Genomic DNA, 21,307 nt, shown 5'->3' on the forward strand with positions numbered 1-21,307 from the left:
TGTTTTGTTTGTTTTTGTGTTTTTTTTTTTTTTTTTCTTTTTTCTTTTCCCAACAGTCTCTATACTCCTGTTGGTATCAAGGATACCATGGTATCTAATGATGTTAGGAGGCTGCTAGGTCCATGCTGCTAGGTCCATGCCTGATAGGTATCGACTAAATTATTATAAGCCACCACTGATTGCAATATTTGATTAGTGTCGTTTTGTTCACACTTGCGCCTGGAGGTCCCCCTATCTTCTTCTAGAGTTTTAAAATACAGCCTAGGGGATTCTTTTTGACTATTCCCCCACTCTGGCCGCTTCCCGTCTCGTCTACTTTACCTTAAAATGCTACCCAAGTAAGCTGACAATATCCCTCTCAGGCAGATGGTACAAGGGTGCACTCTCCCTACAGAATATGCACCTAAATTCAAGACAACAATTAACACAGAATTACTGCCTCCTGCTGGAGGAGATATTTCACCTATGATACTTAAAACACTGAGCACAAAAAAAGGCAGCACCAGTGACCCAGTGGGTGGGCACTAGGGTGCTCTGTACTAAGGAATGTTCACTCGTCCTGCGCTACCCCCCGCACTGGTACAGAGTCTGCCCTGCGCTTCATTCCTCTGCAGCCGCTTCCCTCACGGGATAACGGAACTGCGGGTCAGAGAACTCCACAGCTGCAGCTGGGCTGCGCCTCACACACACAAAACAATTACATAACCACACAAAGAGGCCCCTTACACTTATTACTCACACAACATAAACTGACAAATACTACAAACATCAAAACACCATTGAGAATATATAAAGCCAGTGCTAGTTGATTATGTGGTGCATCCAGAAAATTCCCCCTCCTTTGTTTTAAAATCAAGGCTTTTGGTGTACTGACCATCAGAAAGGTTTAAAGTTAGTCCTTTTAGAATGGACAAGGGACTCTGCATCACAGTGTCAGCACCTTCTGTAAAAACTGCCACTTTTGGTGTTCGGGGGAGGCGGGACGGACGATCGTGCGGTGCCAGATGGCCGCAGGCAATCGCTCTGTGATGGGGGGGCTTGGGGAGGCCCGGGGCCACCGCCGCCAACTCCGTGCTTTAAGAGTGTCCGAAACCAACTTCCAGTGGTCACTAGCTCACTGGCATGCTGATCCCCCTTGGAAATAGCATCCCACAACTGTTCCCATATTTCAGCCCATTTTGCTGGTTCAAAGGCTATGAGGGTATCGGCAGGATAGCCATGGTTTCTGCACCATATAAGTAACCTTCGTACATTATAAGTTTCATTATAAGTTATCCCTCTCATAGAGAGTATATGCAGCAGGAGTCTGACAGTGGCCGTCTCCTCCGTGAACTTGTTCTGCCCCATGCTGCCCCCGATTGATCACCTCTCCCGGGTGAGTTTCCGTCAATCGACTGTTCTACCTCCCTGTCACAGCCCCGCTGTAGACAGTACCTCCAATCGGGGATCCTCCCATGGCATCTTCCACGCTCTGTCCTGGGACATTGGGGTCACCATTTGTCACGGGAGGATATTGGACCTGCACAACTCTATGAAAGTTATATCAAGCAAAGCCGTTTATTTTTCCAATACTACATACTTATGCTCTCGCCAAAGCTCTTCATAATTAGCAAATCAGCAATTAGAGAGTTATCAACCTTTTCTCCTATCAGCAGAAGACCACTCTAACACACGCTGTGCAGACCAATCACCCTCTCGTTCATGCGCTGTTCACGCAGCGGTAACTTCTCACAGTTCAGTACTTTTCCACAGTTCAGTGTTGCAGCTGTCCGCTGTTTACCTCTGCCACCTTAGCACAGCTCAGCAGTTTCTTATCTTTCTTGCAAGGACTGTTTTTCATCAAAGCCCAGCTGTTTCTCAGGGGCTGTGCAGGGCTCACAGGCCGATGCCTCCCACAAGTGAAGGCCTTGTGTCACGGGCTTGATTATTGCATTTGCTGTGATTCTGCTTTCTGTGATGGGCAGAGTGTCTCTCTGAGGAAGGATGTTTGTCAACGGGGAGCGGAATGAAGCCCTCATAATCCAACAGAGATGGTTGGCGACCCATACACCACTCAGAGACGCACGAACGTCTGGGGCCGAACGGGATCCAGCCAAGCGTGTTGAGGGAGCTGCAGAAGTGCTCACGAAGCCATCTTCAAGAACTTCTCAGCACTCCTGGCTAACTGGGGAGGTTCAGTTGACTGGAGGTTAGCCAGTGTGATGCTCATGTACAGGGAAGGCTGGAAGAAGGATTTGGGGAACTAGAGGTGTGTCAGTCTGTCCTCAGTGGAGGGGAAGGTTATGGAGCAGATCATCTGGAGTGCCTTCCCTTGGCACGTAGAGGGCAAGCAGGTGATCAGCATGGCTTTGTGACGGGCAGGTCGTGCTTGACTATCGGGATCATCTTCTGGGACAGGAGAAGCTGTGGATGTTTCTGACCTGGACTTGAGTAAAGCCTTTGATGCTGTTTCCCCCATCATTCTCCTGGAGAAACCAGCTGCTTGTTTCTTGCTCTGGCATACTGTTTGCTCGGTAAAAAGCTGTCTGGCTGGCCGGGCGCAGAGAGTTGTGGTGAATGGAGTTAAATGGAGTTGGTGGCCGGTCACAAGTGGTGTTCTCCAGGGCTGCGTATTGGGGCCAGTTCTGTTCAATATCTTTCTGAATGATCTGGGCGAGGGGATTGAGTGCGCCCTCGGTAAGTTTGCGGATGACACCGAGTTGGGTGGGAGTGTTGAACTGCTGGAGGGAACTGGGGTTGTTGAGTGTGGAGAAAAGGAGGGTGCGGGGAACCTTATTGCTCTCAATAACTGCCTGAAAGGATGTTGCAGCAAGGTGGGTGTTGGTCTTTCCCGAGTAACAAGTGATGGGATGAAAGGAAATGGCCTCAGGTTGCACCATGGCAGGTTTAGATTGGATATTAGGAAAAATTTCTTCACTGAAAGCGTTGTCAAGCACTGGAGCAGGCTGCCCAGGGAAGCGGTTGACTGACCATCTGGTGAGGTATTTAAAGGATCTGTAGGTGTGGTGCTTAGGGACATGGTTTAGTGGTGGCCTTGGTAGCGTTAGGTGAACGGTTGGAGTCAATGATCTTCAGGGCCTTTTCCAACGTAAATATATCCACGATTGTAAGTGCGTGCTGCCACGGGGAGCTTGCGTCAGAGGCGTGGGTAGAAGTGTATGAATGTGTCCAGTCCTTTTTTTGGGCAAGTGAAGGCCTTGTGTCACGGGCTTGCAGTCCCCCTGCGGTGGTCCGTGTTGTTGTTGTTGTTCCTGGGGACATGCAGCCTAAGAGAGGTATTGTAGTCCCTCTTCCACCCACCCCAATGACCTGTTGAGCCCTGGCTTTGTGGCAGGTGAGGTTGGAAGAGTGTTGGGAGAGGAAACGAAGAGAAGGCGTCTCAGTCTGGGATGCAGGAGAACTTTATTGAAGAAAAAAAAGCAGCAAAAAGGCAGGAGAACCAATGGGAAGGGAGCCGGTCTGTGTTGGAAGTATGGTGAGCATCAGCAGACCTCCCTTTGTGTGCAGGAGATTTTGCCAGGGTTCTGAGACCTTCCTTCCCTGGAGCGAGATCAGCTGAGAAGGGGTGATGCAGAGAAGGAAGTGGGAGAAGAGGAGGAGGTACGTGGGCCGCGTTTCCAGGCAGGCTGGGCTGGCCCTTCCCTGGTTCTTTTCATGGTGCGGAGGATGGGAGGTCTACATGCTAGAAAGAGCCTGAGGTGCATCCTCAATCCATGTCGTGGCTTCCAGAGTTGGTGTCAGGGGTGGCGGGGAGGGCCCTTAGCAGGGGTAGCAGCCTCTTCTGCCACCGAAGCAGCCCAGGCCTCCCAAGCCGTAGCCGTAGCCAAAGCCGCCGGGGGAGACGGGCACTCCCTGGGCGCTGAGGGCGCTGCCCACGGCAGCCGAGGAGGAGGATCCGACGGCGGTGCTCTGGGGGAAGGAGCTGAGGATGGGTCCTGGCAGGGTGACCAGCACGGCGGGAGGCTGGATGACAACACGGGAGTCCTCACATTGGGTGACACAGGGCTCGTTGCAGCTGTTAGCCAGCGGGGTGGGTCCGCAGGGGCGGCAGAGATCGTAGCAGGCCATGTGTGTGGTGTGGAGAGTCCCTGGAAGAGAGGGTGTTGAGCAAGCAGAGGGGTGTGGGGGTGCGAGGGGCATTGGTGCAGGAGGGCGAGGGAGTGGGGAGGCCTGTTGTGGGTGTGTGGGGAGGGTGGCAGTGGGGAGACGTCAGGGGTGCTGAGGCTGGGGGCAGAGCATGCTGGGAGAGACGGGTCAGGTGGGTGAGAAGAAGGAGGGGAAGGGGGTTCAGGCTGACCTTGTTGAGCGTGGAGGAGAAGGCGTCAGGAGAAGTGTGTGAGGGAGAGAGGCGCTGGGCCGGCTTTTATGCTGGTCCCCAAGGGGCGGGACAGCCTTTGTGCGTGACGGCATTTTGCAGCCAAGAGCTTTTGGTAAGCCACAGCCTGGTGAGTAATGAGGCAGAGTGTGTTTTCGTTCCCACTATGCTCTCTTTTTTTATGCCGTCCTCTTGAGGATGTGTCCATCTGACCGTGTCGGCATTTTTTAAGGGAGAGTAGGTATTTGGGAGGATTTGCATTGAAGGTGTGTTTCAGAGCATTTAGCAGATGTAGCCAAAGCGTATGAGCGGTGGGTTGTCATCAGTGAGGTCATCCTGTGGCCCTGCTGTGCTGTGGTTTGCGGGTACGTTGTGAAGAGTGGGCCCAATGTCCTCGCAGCTCTGGTAGGCTGGTCTGGGCTTTGAATGTGTGATGGGCATGAGAGGCTGCCCCTCCATTGCGTTTGGTCCCTCCTTGCCTTGATGCCAGCTCACTAAGCCTCAATTTAGGCTTGGCCTTTGCCATTGGGTGTGCTTTGTGGGTGTTTTGCTGCCCTTTTGTCTTGTAAGGATGGAGGTGTGTGTACCGGAGTTTTGTGGCCAGGTTTTGGTATCAATAGGGCAGGAGGGGTTGATGCAGGGCAGTGTGTGTCATGGTAGAAGCCCGGAGGGAAGCTGAGCACCTTGCAACTGCCTGCTCACTGGTTTGCCCTCAGGGATGGAGAGGAGAAAATAAACAACAAGGCTTGGAAGTGGAGAGAAGAACAGGGATGGCTGTCTCACCCATTTTGGTCATGGGCAAAAGACAGATTCCGGTGAGGAAGAATAAAAGAATATCAGTTTATTTTGAACACCAGCGCCACCAATCTACCAGTCAGATCCAAGTGGGGCAGTGATAAACACAACCACATTATAAAAACACCTTTCCCCCACCCTCCCTTCTTCCCGGACTCTGCTTTGCTCATGATTTCTCTACTTCCTCCCTCCCGGCGGCCCAGGGGGTCAGGGGATGGGAGTTGTGTTCAGTTCATCAGCCGTTGTTTCTGCTGCTTCTTTAATTATTTGTTTTTATTTCTCCTTCTCCTACCCTGGGTTTTGATTGGTGATGGCTTCAATTAATTTCCCTGAGTCAAGTCAGTTTTGCTTGTGTCGACCCAGGAGCCTTTCATGGTATTTTTCTGCCCCTGCGCAGTTGAGGAGAGGGAGTGCGAGAGCGTCTTGGTAGGCACTTGGTGTCCAGGCAAGGTGAAGGCAGCACAGAGCCCCATCTTCTGATCAGAGCAGGGTCCCGGCAGGTTCATGCCCCTGGTCCTCAGGGACCCGACAGTGAGGGGGATGGTGACCTCAGAGCGGGGGCTTGCTGTGTGCCCTCAGGGCAGAGGGATGGTGGCTTGGGGTCCCGTGCCCAGGTGGTGCAGGAACCCCGCAGCAGGGAGGATGGTGGTGCCGAGACCCTCTGCATGGGTCACCGTGGGCCCTGCAGGGAAGAGGAGCTGGTGGCCTGGGGACGTCAGTTGTGGACCCGATAGCAAGGTGAGACTGTGGCGTGGGGACTCCCCCGTAGGTGGGATGGGGACCATGAGCCAGGCGGAGAGTGCAACAGGGACCCACACTTGGGTTATCTGAGGACCTGTGTCCAACTGAGGGCTCCCCCATTGAAGAAGGACTGGGACTTAGTGGAGTGAGTTGAGTGCAGGGCAATGAGGATGCCGAAGGGACATGATCATCCTTGCTGCGAGGAGAAGCTTGAGGGAGCTGGGAGGTTTTTCAGGCAGGAGGCAAGGCCACGCAGCGGAGAGTTTATCAGTGTGTCTAAATCCTGGATGGGAGGGCATGAGGACACAGGGAGTGAGGCTCTTCTCATGGGTGTCCACGAGCAAGACGTGGGAGAATGGAGAAAGCTGAGAAGACGTGCCATTTCCTTGGAAGAGAAGGCAACCCCTTTCTCAGTGTGAGGGTGGTCAAAGAGTGGAACTGCTTGTGCACGGAGGCGTGGGAGTCTGCATCCTTGGAGACACTGACAACCTGAGTGGACATGGTCATGTACAGCCTGCACGAGCTGGCCGTGCTTGAGCAGTTTGGGTTGAACTAGGTGATCTGCAGAGGTTCCTTGTGCAATCAATTATTGCATTTGCTGTGATTCTGCTTTCTGTGATGGGCAGAGTGTCTCTCTGAGGAAGGATGTTTGTCAACGGGGAGCGGAATGAAGCCCTCATAATCCAACAGAGATGGTTGGCGACCCATACACCACTCAGAGACGCACGAACGTCTGGGGCCGAACGGGATCCAGCCAAGCGTGTTGAGGGAGCTGCAGAAGTGCTCACGAAGCCATCTTCAAGAACTTCTCAGCACTCCTGGCTAACTGGGGAGGTTCAGTTGACTGGAGGTTAGCCAGTGTGATGCTCATGTACAAGGAAGGCTGGAAGAAGGATTTGGGGAACTAGAGGTGTGTCAGTCTGTCCTCAGTGGAGGGGAAGGTTATGGAGCAGATCATCTGGAGTGCCTTCCCTTGGCACGTAGAGGGCAAGCAGGTGATCAGCATGGCTTTGTGACGGGCAGGTCGTGCTTGACTATCGGGATCATCTTCTGGGACAGGAGAAGCTGTGGATGTTTCTGACCTGGACTTGAGTAAAGCCTTTGATGCTGTTTCCCCCATCATTCTCCTGGAGAAACCAGCTGCTTGTTTCTTGCTCTGGCATACTGTTTGCTCGGTAAAAAGCTGTCTGGCTGGCCGGGCGCAGAGAGTTGTGGTGAATGGAGTTAAATGGAGTTGGTGGCCGGTCACAAGTGGTGTTCTCCAGGGCTGCGTATTGGGGCCAGTTCTGTTCAATATCTTTCTGAATGATCTGGGCGAGGGGATTGAGTGCGCCCTCGGTAAGTTTGCGGATGACACCGAGTTGGGTGGGAGTGTTGAACTGCTGGAGGGAACTGGGGTTGTTGAGTGTGGAGAAAAGGAGGGTGCGGGGAACCTTATTGCTCTCAATAACTGCCTGAAAGGATGTTGCAGCAAGGTGGGTGTTGGTCTTTCCCGAGTAACAAGTGATGGGATGAAAGGAAATGGCCTCAGGTTGCACCATGGCAGGTTTAGATTGGATATTAGGAAAAATTTCTTCACTGAAAGCGTTGTCAAGCACTGGAGCAGGCTGCCCAGGGAAGCGGTTGACTGACCATCTGGTGAGGTATTTAAAGGATCTGTAGGTGTGGTGCTTAGGGACATGGTTTAGTGGTGGCCTTGGTAGCGTTAGGTGAACGGTTGGAGTCAATGATCTTCAGGGCCTTTTCCAACGTAAATATATCCACGATTGTAAGTGCGTGCTGCCACGGGGAGCTTGCGTCAGAGGCGTGGGTAGAAGTGTATGAATGTGTCCAGTCCTTTTTTTGGGCAAGTGAAGGCCTTGTGTCACGGGCTTGCAGTCCCCCTGCGGTGGTCCGTGTTGTTGTTGTTGTTCCTGGGGACATGCAGCCTAAGAGAGGTATTGTAGTCCCTCTTCCACCCACCCCAATGACCTGTTGAGCCCTGGCTTTGTGGCAGGTGAGGTTGGAAGAGTGTTGGGAGAGGAAACGAAGAGAAGGCGTCTCAGTCTGGGATGCAGGAGAACTTTATTGAAGAAAAAAAAGCAGCAAAAAGGCAGGAGAACCAATGGGAAGGGAGCCGGTCTGTGTTGGAAGTATGGTGAGCATCAGCAGACCTCCCTTTGTGTGCAGGAGATTTTGCCAGGGTTCTGAGACCTTCCTTCCCTGGAGCGAGATCAGCTGAGAAGGGGTGATGCAGAGAAGGAAGTGGGAGAAGAGGAGGAGGTACGTGGGCCGCGTTTCCAGGCAGGCTGGGCTGGCCCTTCCCTGGTTCTTTTCATGGTGCGGAGGATGGGAGGTCTACATGCTAGAAAGAGCCTGAGGTGCATCCTCAATCCATGTCGTGGCTTCCAGAGTTGGTGTCAGGGGTGGCGGGGAGGGCCCTTAGCAGGGGTAGCAGCCTCTTCTGCCACCGAAGCAGCCCAGGCCTCCCAAGCCGTAGCCGTAGCCAAAGCCGCCGGAGGAGACGGGCACTCCCTGGGCGCTGAGGGCGCTGCCCACGGCAGCCGAGGAGGAGGATCCGACGGCGGTGCTCTGGGGGAAGGAGCTGAGGATGGGTCCTGGCAGGGTGACCAGCACGGCGGGAGGCTGGATGACAACACGGGAGTCCTCACATTGGGTGACACAGGGCTCGTTGCAGCTGTTAGCCAGCGGGGTGGGTCCGCAGGGGCGGCAGAGATCGTAGCAGGCCATGTGTGTGGTGTGGAGAGTCCCTGGAAGAGAGGGTGTTGAGCAAGCAGAGGGGTGTGGGGGTGCGAGGGGCATTGGTGCAGGAGGGCGAGGGAGTGGGGAGGCCTGTTGTGGGTGTGTGGGGAGGGTGGCAGTGGGGAGACGTCAGGGGTGCTGAGGCTGGGGGCAGAGCATGCTGGGAGAGACGGGTCAGGTGGGTGAGAAGAAGGAGGGGAAGGGGGTTCAGGCTGACCTTGTTGAGCGTGGAGGAGAAGGCGTCAGGAGAAGTGTGTGAGGGAGAGAGGCGCTGGGCCGGCTTTTATGCTGGTCCCCAAGGGGCGGGACAGCCTTTGTGCGTGACGGCATTTTGCAGCCAAGAGCTTTTGGTAAGCCACAGCCTGGTGAGTAATGAGGCAGAGTGTGTTTTCGTTCCCACTATGCTCTCTTTTTTTATGCCGTCCTCTTGAGGATGTGTCCATCTGACCGTGTCGGCATTTTTTAAGGGAGAGTAGGTATTTGGGAGGATTTGCATTGAAGGTGTGTTTCAGAGCATTTAGCAGATGTAGCCAAAGCGTATGAGCGGTGGGTTGTCATCAGTGAGGTCATCCTGTGGCCCTGCTGTGCTGTGGTTTGCGGGTACGTTGTGAAGAGTGGGCCCAATGTCCTCGCAGCTCTGGTAGGCTGGTCTGGGCTTTGAATGTGTGATGGGCATGAGAGGCTGCCCCTCCATTGCGTTTGGTCCCTCCTTGCCTTGATGCCAGCTCACTAAGCCTCTATTTAGGCTTGGCCTTTGCCATTGGGTGTGCTTTGTGGGTGTTTTGCTGCCCTTTTGTCTTGTAAGGATGGAGGTGTGTGTACCGGAGTTTTGTGGCCAGGTTTTGGTATCAATAGGGCAGGAGGGGTTGATGCAGGGCAGTGTGTGTCATGGTAGAAGCCCGGAGGGAAGCTGAGCACCTTGCAACTGCCTGCTCACTGGTTTGCCCTCAGGGATGGAGAGGAGAAAATAAACAACAAGGCTTGGAAGTGGAGAGAAGAACAGGGATGGCTGTCTCACCCATTTTGGTCATGGGCAAAAGACAGATTCCGGTGAGGAAGAATAAAAGAATATCAGTTTATTTTGAACACCAGCGCCACCAATCTACCAGTCAGATCCAAGTGGGGCAGTGATAAACACAACCACATTATAAAAACACCTTTCCCCCACCCTCCCTTCTTCCCGGACTCTGCTTTGCTCATGATTTCTCTACTTCCTCCCTCCCGGCGGCCCAGGGGGTCAGGGGATGGGAGTTGTGTTCAGTTCATCAGCCGTTGTTTCTGCTGCTTCTTTAATTATTTGTTTTTATTTCTCCTTCTCCTACCCTGGGTTTTGATTGGTGATGGCTTCAATTAATTTCCCTGAGTCAAGTCAGTTTTGCTTGTGTCGACCCAGGAGCCTTTCATGGTATTTTTCTGCCCCTGCGCAGTTGAGGAGAGGGAGTGCGAGAGCGTCTTGGTAGGCACTTGGTGTCCAGGCAAGGTGAAGGCAGCACAGAGCCCCATCTTCTGATCAGAGCAGGGTCCCGGCAGGTTCATGCCCCTGGTCCTCAGGGACCCGACAGTGAGGGGGATGGTGACCTCAGAGCGGGGGCTTGCTGTGTGCCCTCAGGGCAGAGGGATGGTGGCTTGGGGTCCCGTGCCCAGGTGGTGCAGGAACCCCGCAGCAGGGAGGATGGTGGTGCCGAGACCCTCTGCATGGGTCACCGTGGGCCCTGCAGGGAAGAGGAGCTGGTGGCCTGGGGACGTCAGTTGTGGACCCGATAGCAAGGTGAGACTGTGGCGTGGGGACTCCCCCGTAGGTGGGATGGGGACCATGAGCCAGGCGGAGAGTGCAACAGGGACCCACACTTGGGTTATCTGAGGACCTGTGTCCAACTGAGGGCTCCCCCATTGAAGAAGGACTGGGACTTAGTGGAGTGAGTTGAGTGCAGGGCAATGAGGATGCCGAAGGGACATGATCATCCTTGCTGCGAGGAGAAGCTTGAGGGAGCTGGGAGGTTTTTCAGGCAGGAGGCAAGGCCACGCAGCGGAGAGTTTATCAGTGTGTCTAAATCCTGGATGGGAGGGCATGAGGACACAGGGAGTGAGGCTCTTCTCATGGGTGTCCACGAGCAAGACGTGGGAGAATGGAGAAAGCTGAGAAGACGTGCCATTTCCTTGGAAGAGAAGGCAACCCCTTTCTCAGTGTGAGGGTGGTCAAAGAGTGGAACTGCTTGTGCACGGAGGCGTGGGAGTCTGCATCCTTGGAGACACTGACAACCTGAGTGGACATGGTCATGTACAGCCTGCACGAGCTGGCCGTGCTTGAGCAGTTTGGGTTGAACTAGGTGATCTGCAGAGGTTCCTTGTGCAATCAATTATTGCATTTGCTGTGATTCTGCTTTCTGTGATGGGCAGAGTGTCTCTCTGAGGAAGGATGTTTGTCAACGGGGAGCGGAATGAAGCCCTCATAATCCAACAGAGATGGTTGGCGACCCATACACCACTCAGAGACGCACGAACGTCTGGGGCCGAACGGGATCCAGCCAAGCGTGTTGAGGGAGCTGCAGAAGTGCTCACGAAGCCATCTTCAAGAACTTCTCAGCACTCCTGGCTAACTGGGGAGGTTCAGTTGACTGGAGGTTAGCCAGTGTGATGCTCATGTACAAGGAAGGCTGGAAGAAGGATTTGGGGAACTAGAGGTGTGTCAGTCTGTCCTCAGTGGAGGGGAAGGTTATGGAGCAGATCATCTGGAGTGCCTTCCCTTGGCACGTAGAGGGCAAGCAGGTGATCAGCATGGCTTTGTGACGGGCAGGTCGTGCTTGACTATCGGGATCATCTTCTGGGACAGGAGAAGCTGTGGATGTTTCTGACCTGGACTTGAGTAAAGCCTTTGATGCTGTTTCCCCCATCATTCTCCTGGAGAAACCAGCTGCTTGTTTCTTGCTCTGGCATACTGTTTGCTCGGTAAAAAGCTGTCTGGCTGGCCGGGCGCAGAGAGTTGTGGTGAATGGAGTTAAATGGAGTTGGTGGCCGGTCACAAGTGGTGTTCTCCAGGGCTGCGTATTGGGGCCAGTTCTGTTCAATATCTTTCTGAATGATCTGGGCGAGGGGATTGAGTGCGCCCTCGGTAAGTTTGCGGATGACACCGAGTTGGGTGGGAGTGTTGAACTGCTGGAGGGAACTGGGGTTGTTGAGTGTGGAGAAAAGGAGGGTGCGGGGAACCTTATTGCTCTCAATAACTGCCTGAAAGGATGTTGCAGCAAGGTGGGTGTTGGTCTTTCCCGAGTAACAAGTGATGGGATGAAAGGAAATGGCCTCAGGTTGCACCATGGCAGGTTTAGATTGGATATTAGGAAAAATTTCTTCACTGAAAGCGTTGTCAAGCACTGGAGCAGGCTGCCCAGGGAAGCGGTTGACTGACCATCTGGTGAGGTATTTAAAGGATCTGTAGGTGTGGTGCTTAGGGACATGGTTTAGTGGTGGCCTTGGTAGCGTTAGGTGAACGGTTGGAGTCAATGATCTTCAGGGCCTTTTCCAACGTAAATATATCCACGATTGTAAGTGCGTGCTGCCACGGGGAGCTTGCGTCAGAGGCGTGGGTAGAAGTGTATGAATGTGTCCAGTCCTTTTTTTGGGCAAGTGAAGGCCTTGTGTCACGGGCTTGCAGTCCCCCTGCGGTGGTCCGTGTTGTTGTTGTTGTTCCTGGGGACATGCAGCCTAAGAGAGGTATTGTAGTCCCTCTTCCACCCACCCCAATGACCTGTTGAGCCCTGGCTTTGTGGCAGGTGAGGTTGGAAGAGTGTTGGGAGAGGAAACGAAGAGAAGGCGTCTCAGTCTGGGATGCAGGAGAACTTTATTGAAGAAAAAAAAGCAGCAAAAAGGCAGGAGAACCAATGGGAAGGGAGCCGGTCTGTGTTGGAAGTATGGTGAGCATCAGCAGACCTCCCTTTGTGTGCAGGAGATTTTGCCAGGGTTCTGAGACCTTCCTTCCCTGGAGCGAGATCAGCTGAGAAGGGGTGATGCAGAGAAGGAAGTGGGAGAAGAGGAGGAGGTACGTGGGCCGCGTTTCCAGGCAGGCTGGGCTGGCCCTTCCCTGGTTCTTTTCATGGTGCGGAGGATGGGAGGTCTACATGCTAGAAAGAGCCTGAGGTGCATCCTCAATCCATGTCGTGGCTTCCAGAGTTGGTGTCAGGGGTGGCGGGGAGGGCCCTTAGCAGGGGTAGCAGCCTCTTCTGCCACCGAAGCAGCCCAGGCCTCCCAAGCCGTAGCCGTAGCCAAAGCCGCCGGAGGAGACGGGCACTCCCTGGGCGCTGAGGGCGCTGCCCACGGCAGCCGAGGAGGAGGATCCGACGGCGGTGCTCTGGGGGAAGGAGCTGAGGATGGGTCCTGGCAGGGTGACCAGCACGGCGGGAGGCTGGATGACAACACGGGAGTCCTCACATTGGGTGACACAGGGCTCGTTGCAGCTGTTAGCCAGCGGGGTGGGTCCGCAGGGGCGGCAGAGATCGTAGCAGGCCATGTGTGTGGTGTGGAGAGTCCCTGGAAGAGAGGGTGTTGAGCAAGCAGAGGGGTGTGGGGGTGCGAGGGGCATTGGTGCAGGAGGGCGAGGGAGTGGGGAGGCCTGTTGTGGGTGTGTGGGGAGGGTGGCAGTGGGGAGACGTCAGGGGTGCTGAGGCTGGGGGCAGAGCATGCTGGGAGAGACGGGTCAGGTGGGTGAGAAGAAGGAGGGGAAGGGGGTTCAGGCTGACCTTGTTGAGCGTGGAGGAGAAGGCGTCAGGAGAAGTGTGTGAGGGAGAGAGGCGCTGGGCCGGCTTTTATGCTGGTCCCCAAGGGGCGGGACAGCCTTTGTGCGTGACGGCATTTTGCAGCCAAGAGCTTTTGGTAAGCCACAGCCTGGTGAGTAATGAGGCAGAGTGTGTTTTCGTTCCCACTATGCTCTCTTTTTTTATGCCGTCCTCTTGAGGATGTGTCCATCTGACCGTGTCGGCATTTTTTAAGGGAGAGTAGGTATTTGGGAGGATTTGCATTGAAGGTGTGTTTCAGAGCATTTAGCAGATGTAGCCAAAGCGTATGAGCGGTGGGTTGTCATCAGTGAGGTCATCCTGTGGCCCTGCTGTGCTGTGGTTTGCGGGTACGTTGTGAAGAGTGGGCCCAATGTCCTCGCAGCTCTGGTAGGCTGGTCTGGGCTTTGAATGTGTGATGGGCATGAGAGGCTGCCCCTCCATTGCGTTTGGTCCCTCCTTGCCTTGATGCCAGCTCACTAAGCCTCTATTTAGGCTTGGCCTTTGCCATTGGGTGTGCTTTGTGGGTGTTTTGCTGCCCTTTTGTCTTGTAAGGATGGAGGTGTGTGTACCGGAGTTTTGTGGCCAGGTTTTGGTATCAATAGGGCAGGAGGGGTTGATGCAGGGCAGTGTGTGTCATGGTAGAAGCCCGGAGGGAAGCTGAGCACCTTGCAACTGCCTGCTCACTGGTTTGCCCTCAGGGATGGAGAGGAGAAAATAAACAACAAGGCTTGGAAGTGGAGAGAAGAACAGGGATGGCTGTCTCACCCATTTTGGTCATGGGCAAAAGACAGATTCCGGTGAGGAAGAATAAAAGAATATCAGTTTATTTTGAACACCAGCGCCACCAATCTACCAGTCAGATCCAAGTGGGGCAGTGATAAACACAACCACATTATAAAAACACCTTTCCCCCACCCTCCCTTCTTCCCGGACTCTGCTTTGCTCATGATTTCTCTACTTCCTCCCTCCCGGCGGCCCAGGGGGTCAGGGGATGGGAGTTGTGTTCAGTTCATCAGCCGTTGTTTCTGCTGCTTCTTTAATTATTTGTTTTTATTTCTCCTTCTCCTACCCTGGGTTTTGATTGGTGATGGCTTCAATTAATTTCCCTGAGTCAAGTCAGTTTTGCTTGTGTCGACCCAGGAGCCTTTCATGGTATTTTTCTGCCCCTGCGCAGTTGAGGAGAGGGAGTGCGAGAGCGTCTTGGTAGGCACTTGGTGTCCAGGCAAGGTGAAGGCAGCACAGAGCCCCATCTTCTGATCAGAGCAGGGTCCCGGCAGGTTCATGCCCCTGGTCCTCAGGGACCCGACAGTGAGGGGGATGGTGACCTCAGAGCGGGGGCTTGCTGTGTGCCCTCAGGGCAGAGGGATGGTGGCTTGGGGTCCCGTGCCCAGGTGGTGCAGGAACCCCGCAGCAGGGAGGATGGTGGTGCCGAGACCCTCTGCATGGGTCACCGTGGGCCCTGCAGGGAAGAGGAGCTGGTGGCCTGGGGACGTCAGTTGTGGACCCGATAGCAAGGTGAGACTGTGGCGTGGGGACTCCCCCGTAGGTGGGATGGGGACCATGAGCCAGGCGGAGAGTGCAACAGGGACCCACACTTGGGTTATCTGAGGACCTGTGTCCAACTGAGGGCTCCCCCATTGAAGAAGGACTGGGACTTAGTGGAGTGAGTTGAGTGCAGGGCAATGAGGATGCCGAAGGGACATGATCATCCTTGCTGCGAGGAGAAGCTTGAGGGAGCTGGGAGGTTTTTCAGGCAGGAGGCAAGGCCACGCAGCGGAGAGTTTATCAGTGTGTCTAAATCCTGGATGGGAGGGCATGAGGACACAGGGAGTGAGGCTCTTCTCATGGGTGTCCACGAGCAAGACGTGGGAGAATGGAGAAAGCTGAGAAGACGTGCCATTTCCTTGGAAGAGAAGGCAACCCCTTTCTCAGTGTGAGGGTGGTCAAAGAGTGGAACTGCTTGTGCACGGAGGCGTGGGAGTCTGCATCCTTGGAGACACTGACAACCTGAGTGGACATGGTCATGTACAGCCTGCACGAGCTGGCCGTGCTTGAGCAGTTTGGGTTGAACTAGGTGATCTGCAGAGGTTCCTTGTGCAATCAATTATTGCATTTGCTGTGATTCTGCTTTCTGTGATGGGCAGAGTGTCTCTCTGAGGAAGGATGTTTGTCAACGGGGAGCGGAATGAAGCCCTCATAATCCAACAGAGATGGTTGGCGACCCATACACCACTCAGAGACGCACGAACGTCTGGGGCCGAACGGGATCCAGCCAAGCGTGTTGAGGGAGCTGCAGAAGTGCTCACGAAGCCATCTTCAAGAACTTCTCAGCACTCCTGGCTAACTGGGGAGGTTCAGTTGACTGGAGGTTAGCCAGTGTGATGCTCATGTACAGGGAAGGCTGGAAGAAGGATTTGGGGAACTAGAGGTGTGTCAGTCTGTCCTCAGTGGAGGGGAAGGTTATGGAGCAGATCATCTGGAGTGCCTTCCCTTGGCACGTAGAGGGCAAGCAGGTGATCAGCATGGCTTTGTGACGGGCAGGTCGTGCTTGACTATCGGGATCATCTTCTGGGACAGGAGAAGCTGTGGATGTTTCTGACCTGGACTTGAGTAAAGCCTTTGATGCTGTTTCCCCCATCATTCTCCTGGAGAAACCAGCTGCTTGTTTCTTGCTCTGGCATACTGTTTGCTCGGTAAAAAGCTGTCTGGCTGGCCGGGCGCAGAGAGTTGTGGTGAATGGAGTTAAATGGAGTTGGTGGCCGGTCACAAGTGGTGTTCTCCAGGGCTGCGTATTGGGGCCAGTTCTGTTCAATATCTTTCTGAATGATCTGGGCGAGGGGATTGAGTGCGCCCTCGGTAAGTTTGCGGATGACACCGAGTTGGGTGGGAGTGTTGAACTGCTGGAGGGAACTGGGGTTGTTGAGTGTGGAGAAAAGGAGGGTGCGGGGAACCTTATTGCTCTCAATAACTGCCTGAAAGGATGTTGCAGCAAGGTGGGTGTTGGTCTTTCCCGAGTAACAAGTGATGGGATGAAAGGAAATGGCCTCAGGTTGCACCATGGCAGGTTTAGATTGGATATTAGGAAAAATTTCTTCACTGAAAGCGTTGTCAAGCACTGGAGCAGGCTGCCCAGGGAAGCGGTTGACTGACCATCTGGTGAGGTATTTAAAGGATCTGTAGGTGTGGTGCTTAGGGACATGGTTTAGTGGTGGCCTTGGTAGCGTTAGGTGAACGGTTGGAGTCAATGATCTTCAGGGCCTTTTCCAACGTAAATATATCCACGATTGTAAGTGCGTGCTGCCACGGGGAGCTTGCGTCAGAGGCGTGGGTAGAAGTGTATGAATGTGTCCAGTCCTTTTTTTGGGCAAGTGAAGGCCTTGTGTCACGGGCTTGCAGTCCCCCTGCGGTGGTCCGTGTTGTTGTTGTTGTTCCTGGGGACATGCAGCCTAAGAGAGGTATTGTAGTCCCTCTTCCACCCACCCCAATGACCTGTTGAGCCCTGGCTTTGTGGCAGGTGAGGTTGGAAGAGTGTTGGGAGAGGAAACGAAGAGAAGGCGTCTCAGTCTGGGATGCAGGAGAACTTTATTGAAGAAAAAAAAGCAGCAAAAAGGCAGGAGAACCAATGGGAAGGGAGCCGGTCTGTGTTGGAAGTATGGTGAGCATCAGCAGACCTCCCTTTGTGTGCAGGAGATTTTGCCAGGGTTCTGAGACCTTCCTTCCCTGGAGCGAGATCAGCTGAGAAGGGGTGATGCAGAGAAGGAAGTGGGAGAAGAGGAGGAGGTACGTGGGCCGCGTTTCCAGGCAGGCTGGGCTGGCCCTTCCCTGGTTCTTTTCATGGTGCGGAGGATGGGAGGTCTACATGCTAGAAAGAGCCTGAGGTGCATCCTCAATCCATGTCGTGGCTTCCAGAGTTGGTGTCAGGGGTGGCGGGGAGGGCCCTTAGCAGGGGTAGCAGCCTCTTCTGCCACCGAAGCAGCCCAGGCCTCCCAAGCCGTAGCCGTAGCCAAAGCCGCCGGGGGAGACGGGCACTCCCTGGGCGCTGAGGGCGCTGCCCACGGCAGCCGAGGAGGAGGATCCGACGGCGGTGCTCTGGGGGAAGGAGCTGAGGATGGGTCCTGGCAGGGTGACCAGCACGGCGGGAGGCTGGATGACAACACGGGAGTCCTCACATTGGGTGACACAGGGCTCGTTGCAGCTGTTAGCCAGCGGGGTGGGTCCGCAGGGGCGGCAGAGATCGTAGCAGGCCATGTGTGTGGTGTGGAGAGTCCCTGGAAGAGAGGGTGTTGAGCAAGCAGAGGGGTGTGGGGGTGCGAGGGGCATTGGTGCAGGAGGGCGAGGGAGTGGGGAGGCCTGTTGTGGGTGTGTGGGGAGGGTGGCAGTGGGGAGACGTCAGGGGTGCTGAGGCTGGGGGCAGAGCATGCTGGGAGAGACGGGTCAGGTGGGTGAGAAGAAGGAGGGGAAGGGGGTTCAGGCTGACCTTGTTGAGCGTGGAGGAGAAGGCGTCAGGAGAAGTGTGTGAGGGAGAGAGGCGCTGGGCCGGCTTTTATGCTGGTCCCCAAGGGGCGGGACAGCCTTTGTGCGTGACGGCATTTTGCAGCCAAGAGCTTTTGGTAAGCCACAGCCTGGTGAGTAATGAGGCAGAGTGTGTTTTCGTTCCCACTATGCTCTCTTTTTTTATGCCGTCCTCTTGAGGATGTGTCCATCTGACCGTGTCGGCATTTTTTAAGGGAGAGTAGGTATTTGGGAGGATTTGCATTGAAGGTGTGTTTCAGAGCATTTAGCAGATGTAGCCAAAGCGTATGAGCGGTGGGTTGTCATCAGTGAGGTCATCCTGTGGCCCTGCTGTGCTGTGGTTTGCGGGTACGTTGTGAAGAGTGGGCCCAATGTCCTCGCAGCTCTGGTAGGCTGGTCTGGGCTTTGAATGTGTGATGGGCATGAGAGGCTGCCCCTCCATTGCGTTTGGTCCCTCCTTGCCTTGATGCCAGCTCACTAAGCCTCTATTTAGGCTTGGCCTTTGCCATTGGGTGTGCTTTGTGGGTGTTTTGCTGCCCTTTTGTCTTGTAAGGATGGAGGTGTGTGTACCGGAGTTTTGTGGCCAGGTTTTGGTATCAATAGGGCAGGAGGGGTTGATGCAGGGCAGTGTGTGTCATGGTAGAAGCCCGGAGGGAAGCTGAGCACCTTGCAACTGCCTGCTCACTGGTTTGCCCTCAGGGATGGAGAGGAGAAAATAAACAACAAGGCTTGGAAGTGGAGAGAAGAACAGGGATGGCTGTCTCACCCATTTTGGTCATGGGCAAAAGACAGATTCCGGTGAGGAAGAATAAAAGAATATCAGTTTATTTTGAACACCAGCGCCACCAATCTACCAGTCAGATCCAAGTGGGGCAGTGATAAACACAACCACATTATAAAAACACCTTTCCCCCACCCTCCCTTCTTCCCGGACTCTGCTTTGCTCATGATTTCTCTACTTCCTCCCTCCCGGCGGCCCAGGGGGTCAGGGGATGGGAGTTGTGTTCAGTTCATCAGCCGTTGTTTCTGCTGCTTCTTTAATTATTTGTTTTTATTTCTCCTTCTCCTACCCTGGGTTTTGATTGGTGATGGCTTCAATTAATTTCCCTGAGTCAAGTCAGTTTTGCTTGTGTCGACCCAGGAGCCTTTCATGGTATTTTTCTGCCCCTGCGCAGTTGAGGAGAGGGAGTGCGAGAGCGTCTTGGTAGGCACTTGGTGTCCAGGCAAGGTGAAGGCAGCACAGAGCCCCATCTTCTGATCAGAGCAGGGTCCCGGCAGGTTCATGCCCCTGGTCCTCAGGGACCCGACAGTGAGGGGGATGGTGACCTCAGAGCGGGGGCTTGCTGTGTGCCCTCAGGGCAGAGGGATGGTGGCTTGGGGTCCCGTGCCCAGGTGGTGCAGGAACCCCGCAGCAGGGAGGATGGTGGTGCCGAGACCCTCTGCATGGGTCACCGTGGGCCCTGCAGGGAAGAGGAGCTGGTGGCCTGGGGACGTCAGTTGTGGACCCGATAGCAAGGTGAGACTGTGGCGTGGGGACTCCCCCGTAGGTGGGATGGGGACCATGAGCCAGGCGGAGAGTGCAACAGGGACCCACACTTGGGTTATCTGAGGACCTGTGTCCAACTGAGGGCTCCCCCATTGAAGAAGGACTGGGACTTAGTGGAGTGAGTTGAGTGCAGGGCAATGAGGATGCCGAAGGGACATGATCATCCTTGCTGCGAGGAGAAGCTTGAGGGAGCTGGGAGGTTTTTCAGGCAGGAGGCAAGGCCACGCAGCGGAGAGTTTATCAGTGTGTCTAAATCCTGGATGGGAGGGCATGAGGACACAGGGAGTGAGGCTCTTCTCATGGGTGTCCACGAGCAAGACGTGGGAGAATGGAGAAAGCTGAGAAGACGTGCCATTTCCTTGGAAGAGAAGGCAACCCCTTTCTCAGTGTGAGGGTGGTCAAAGAGTGGAACTGCTTGTGCACGGAGGCGTGGGAGTCTGCATCCTTGGAGACACTGACAACCTGAGTGGACATGGTCATGTACAGCCTGCACGAGCTGGCCGTGCTTGAGCAGTTTGGGTTGAACTAGGTGATCTGCAGAGGTTCCTTGTGCAATCAATTATTGCATTTGCTGTGATTCTGCTTTCTGTGATGGGCAGAGTGTCTCTCTGAGGAAGGATGTTTGTCAACGGGGAGCGGAATGAAGCCCTCATAATCCAACAGAGATGGTTGGCGACCCATACACCACTCAGAGACGCACGAACGTCTGGGGCCGAACGGGATCCAGCCAAGCGTGTTGAGGGAGCTGCAGAAGTGCTCACGAAGCCATCTTCAAGAACTTCTCAGCACTCCTGGCTAACTGGGGAGGTTCAGTTGACTGGAGGTTAGCCAGTGTGATGCTCATGTACAGGGAAGGCTGGAAGAAGGATTTGGGGAACTAGAGGTGTGTCAGTCTGTCCTCAGTGGAGGGGAAGGTTATGGAGCAGATCATCTGGAGTGCCTTCCCTTGGCACGTAGAGGGCAAGCAGGTGATCAGCATGGCTTTGTGACGGGCAGGTCGTGCTTGACTATCGGGATCATCTTCTGGGACAGGAGAAGCTGTGGATGTTTCTGACCTGGACTTGAGTAAAGCCTTTGATGCTGTTTCCCCCATCATTCTCCTGGAGAAACCAGCTGCTTGTTTCTTGCTCTGGCATACTGTTTGCTCGGTAAAAAGCTGTCTGGCTGGCCGGGCGCAGAGAGTTGTGGTGAATGGAGTTAAATGGAGTTGGTGGCCGGTCACAAGTGGTGTTCTCCAGGGCTGCGTATTGGGGCCAGTTCTGTTCAATATCTTTCTGAATGATCTGGGCGAGGGGATTGAGTGCGCCCTCGGTAAGTTTGCGGATGACACCGAGTTGGGTGGGAGTGTTGAACTGCTGGAGGGAACTGGGGTTGTTGAGTGTGGAGAAAAGGAGGGTGCGGGGAACCTTATTGCTCTCAATAACTGCCTGAAAGGATGTTGCAGCAAGGTGGGTGTTGGTCTTTCCCGAGTAACAAGTGATGGGATGAAAGGAAATGGCCTCAGGTTGCACCATGGCAGGTTTAGATTGGATATTAGGAAAAATTTCTTCACTGAAAGCGTTGTCAAGCACTGGAGCAGGCTGCCCAGGGAAGCGGTTGACTGACCATCTGGTGAGGTATTTAAAGGATCTGTAGGTGTGGTGCTTAGGGACATGGTTTAGTGGTGGCCTTGGTAGCGTTAGGTGAACGGTTGGAGTCAATGATCTTCAGGGCCTTTTCCAACGTAAATATATCCACGATTGTAAGTGCGTGCTGCCACGGGGAGCTTGCGTCAGAGGCGTGGGTAGAAGTGTATGAATGTGTCCAGTCCTTTTTTTGGGCAAGTGAAGGCCTTGTGTCACGGGCTTGCAGTCCCCCTGCGGTGGTCCGTGTTGTTGTTGTTGTTCCTGG

The 21,307-nt window shown here is 54.4% G+C and overlaps 4 protein-coding genes across 4 annotated transcripts; all 4 read right to left on the minus strand.

Annotated features, from left to right (window-relative positions):
* Positions 1 to 3,759: 3,759 nt before the first annotated feature.
* LOC141932511 (feather keratin-like) lies at positions 3,760 to 4,068 on the minus strand. The gene has a single exon (XM_074846206.1). The coding sequence runs from the start codon at positions 4,066 to 4,068 to the stop codon at positions 3,760 to 3,762; it is 309 nt and encodes a 102-aa protein (XP_074702307.1).
* Positions 4,069 to 8,272: 4,204 nt separating this feature from the next.
* On the minus strand, positions 8,273 to 8,581 carry LOC141932520 (feather keratin 1-like). The gene has a single exon (XM_074846217.1). The coding sequence runs from the start codon at positions 8,579 to 8,581 to the stop codon at positions 8,273 to 8,275; it is 309 nt and encodes a 102-aa protein (XP_074702318.1).
* Positions 8,582 to 12,785: 4,204 nt separating this feature from the next.
* On the minus strand, positions 12,786 to 13,094 carry LOC141932525 (feather keratin 1-like). The gene has a single exon (XM_074846231.1). It carries the CDS (start codon positions 13,092 to 13,094, stop codon positions 12,786 to 12,788), a length of 309 nt encoding a protein of 102 aa, XP_074702332.1.
* Positions 13,095 to 17,298: 4,204 nt separating this feature from the next.
* Positions 17,299 to 17,607, minus strand: LOC141932531 (feather keratin-like). The gene has a single exon (XM_074846243.1). The coding sequence runs from the start codon at positions 17,605 to 17,607 to the stop codon at positions 17,299 to 17,301; it is 309 nt and encodes a 102-aa protein (XP_074702344.1).
* Between the last annotated feature and the right edge of the window lie 3,700 nt (positions 17,608 to 21,307).

Source organism: Strix aluco, chromosome 1 (genome assembly GCF_031877795.1).
Source record: "Strix aluco isolate bStrAlu1 chromosome 1, bStrAlu1.hap1, whole genome shotgun sequence".
Taxonomy (NCBI): Eukaryota; Metazoa; Chordata; class Aves; order Strigiformes; family Strigidae; genus Strix; species Strix aluco.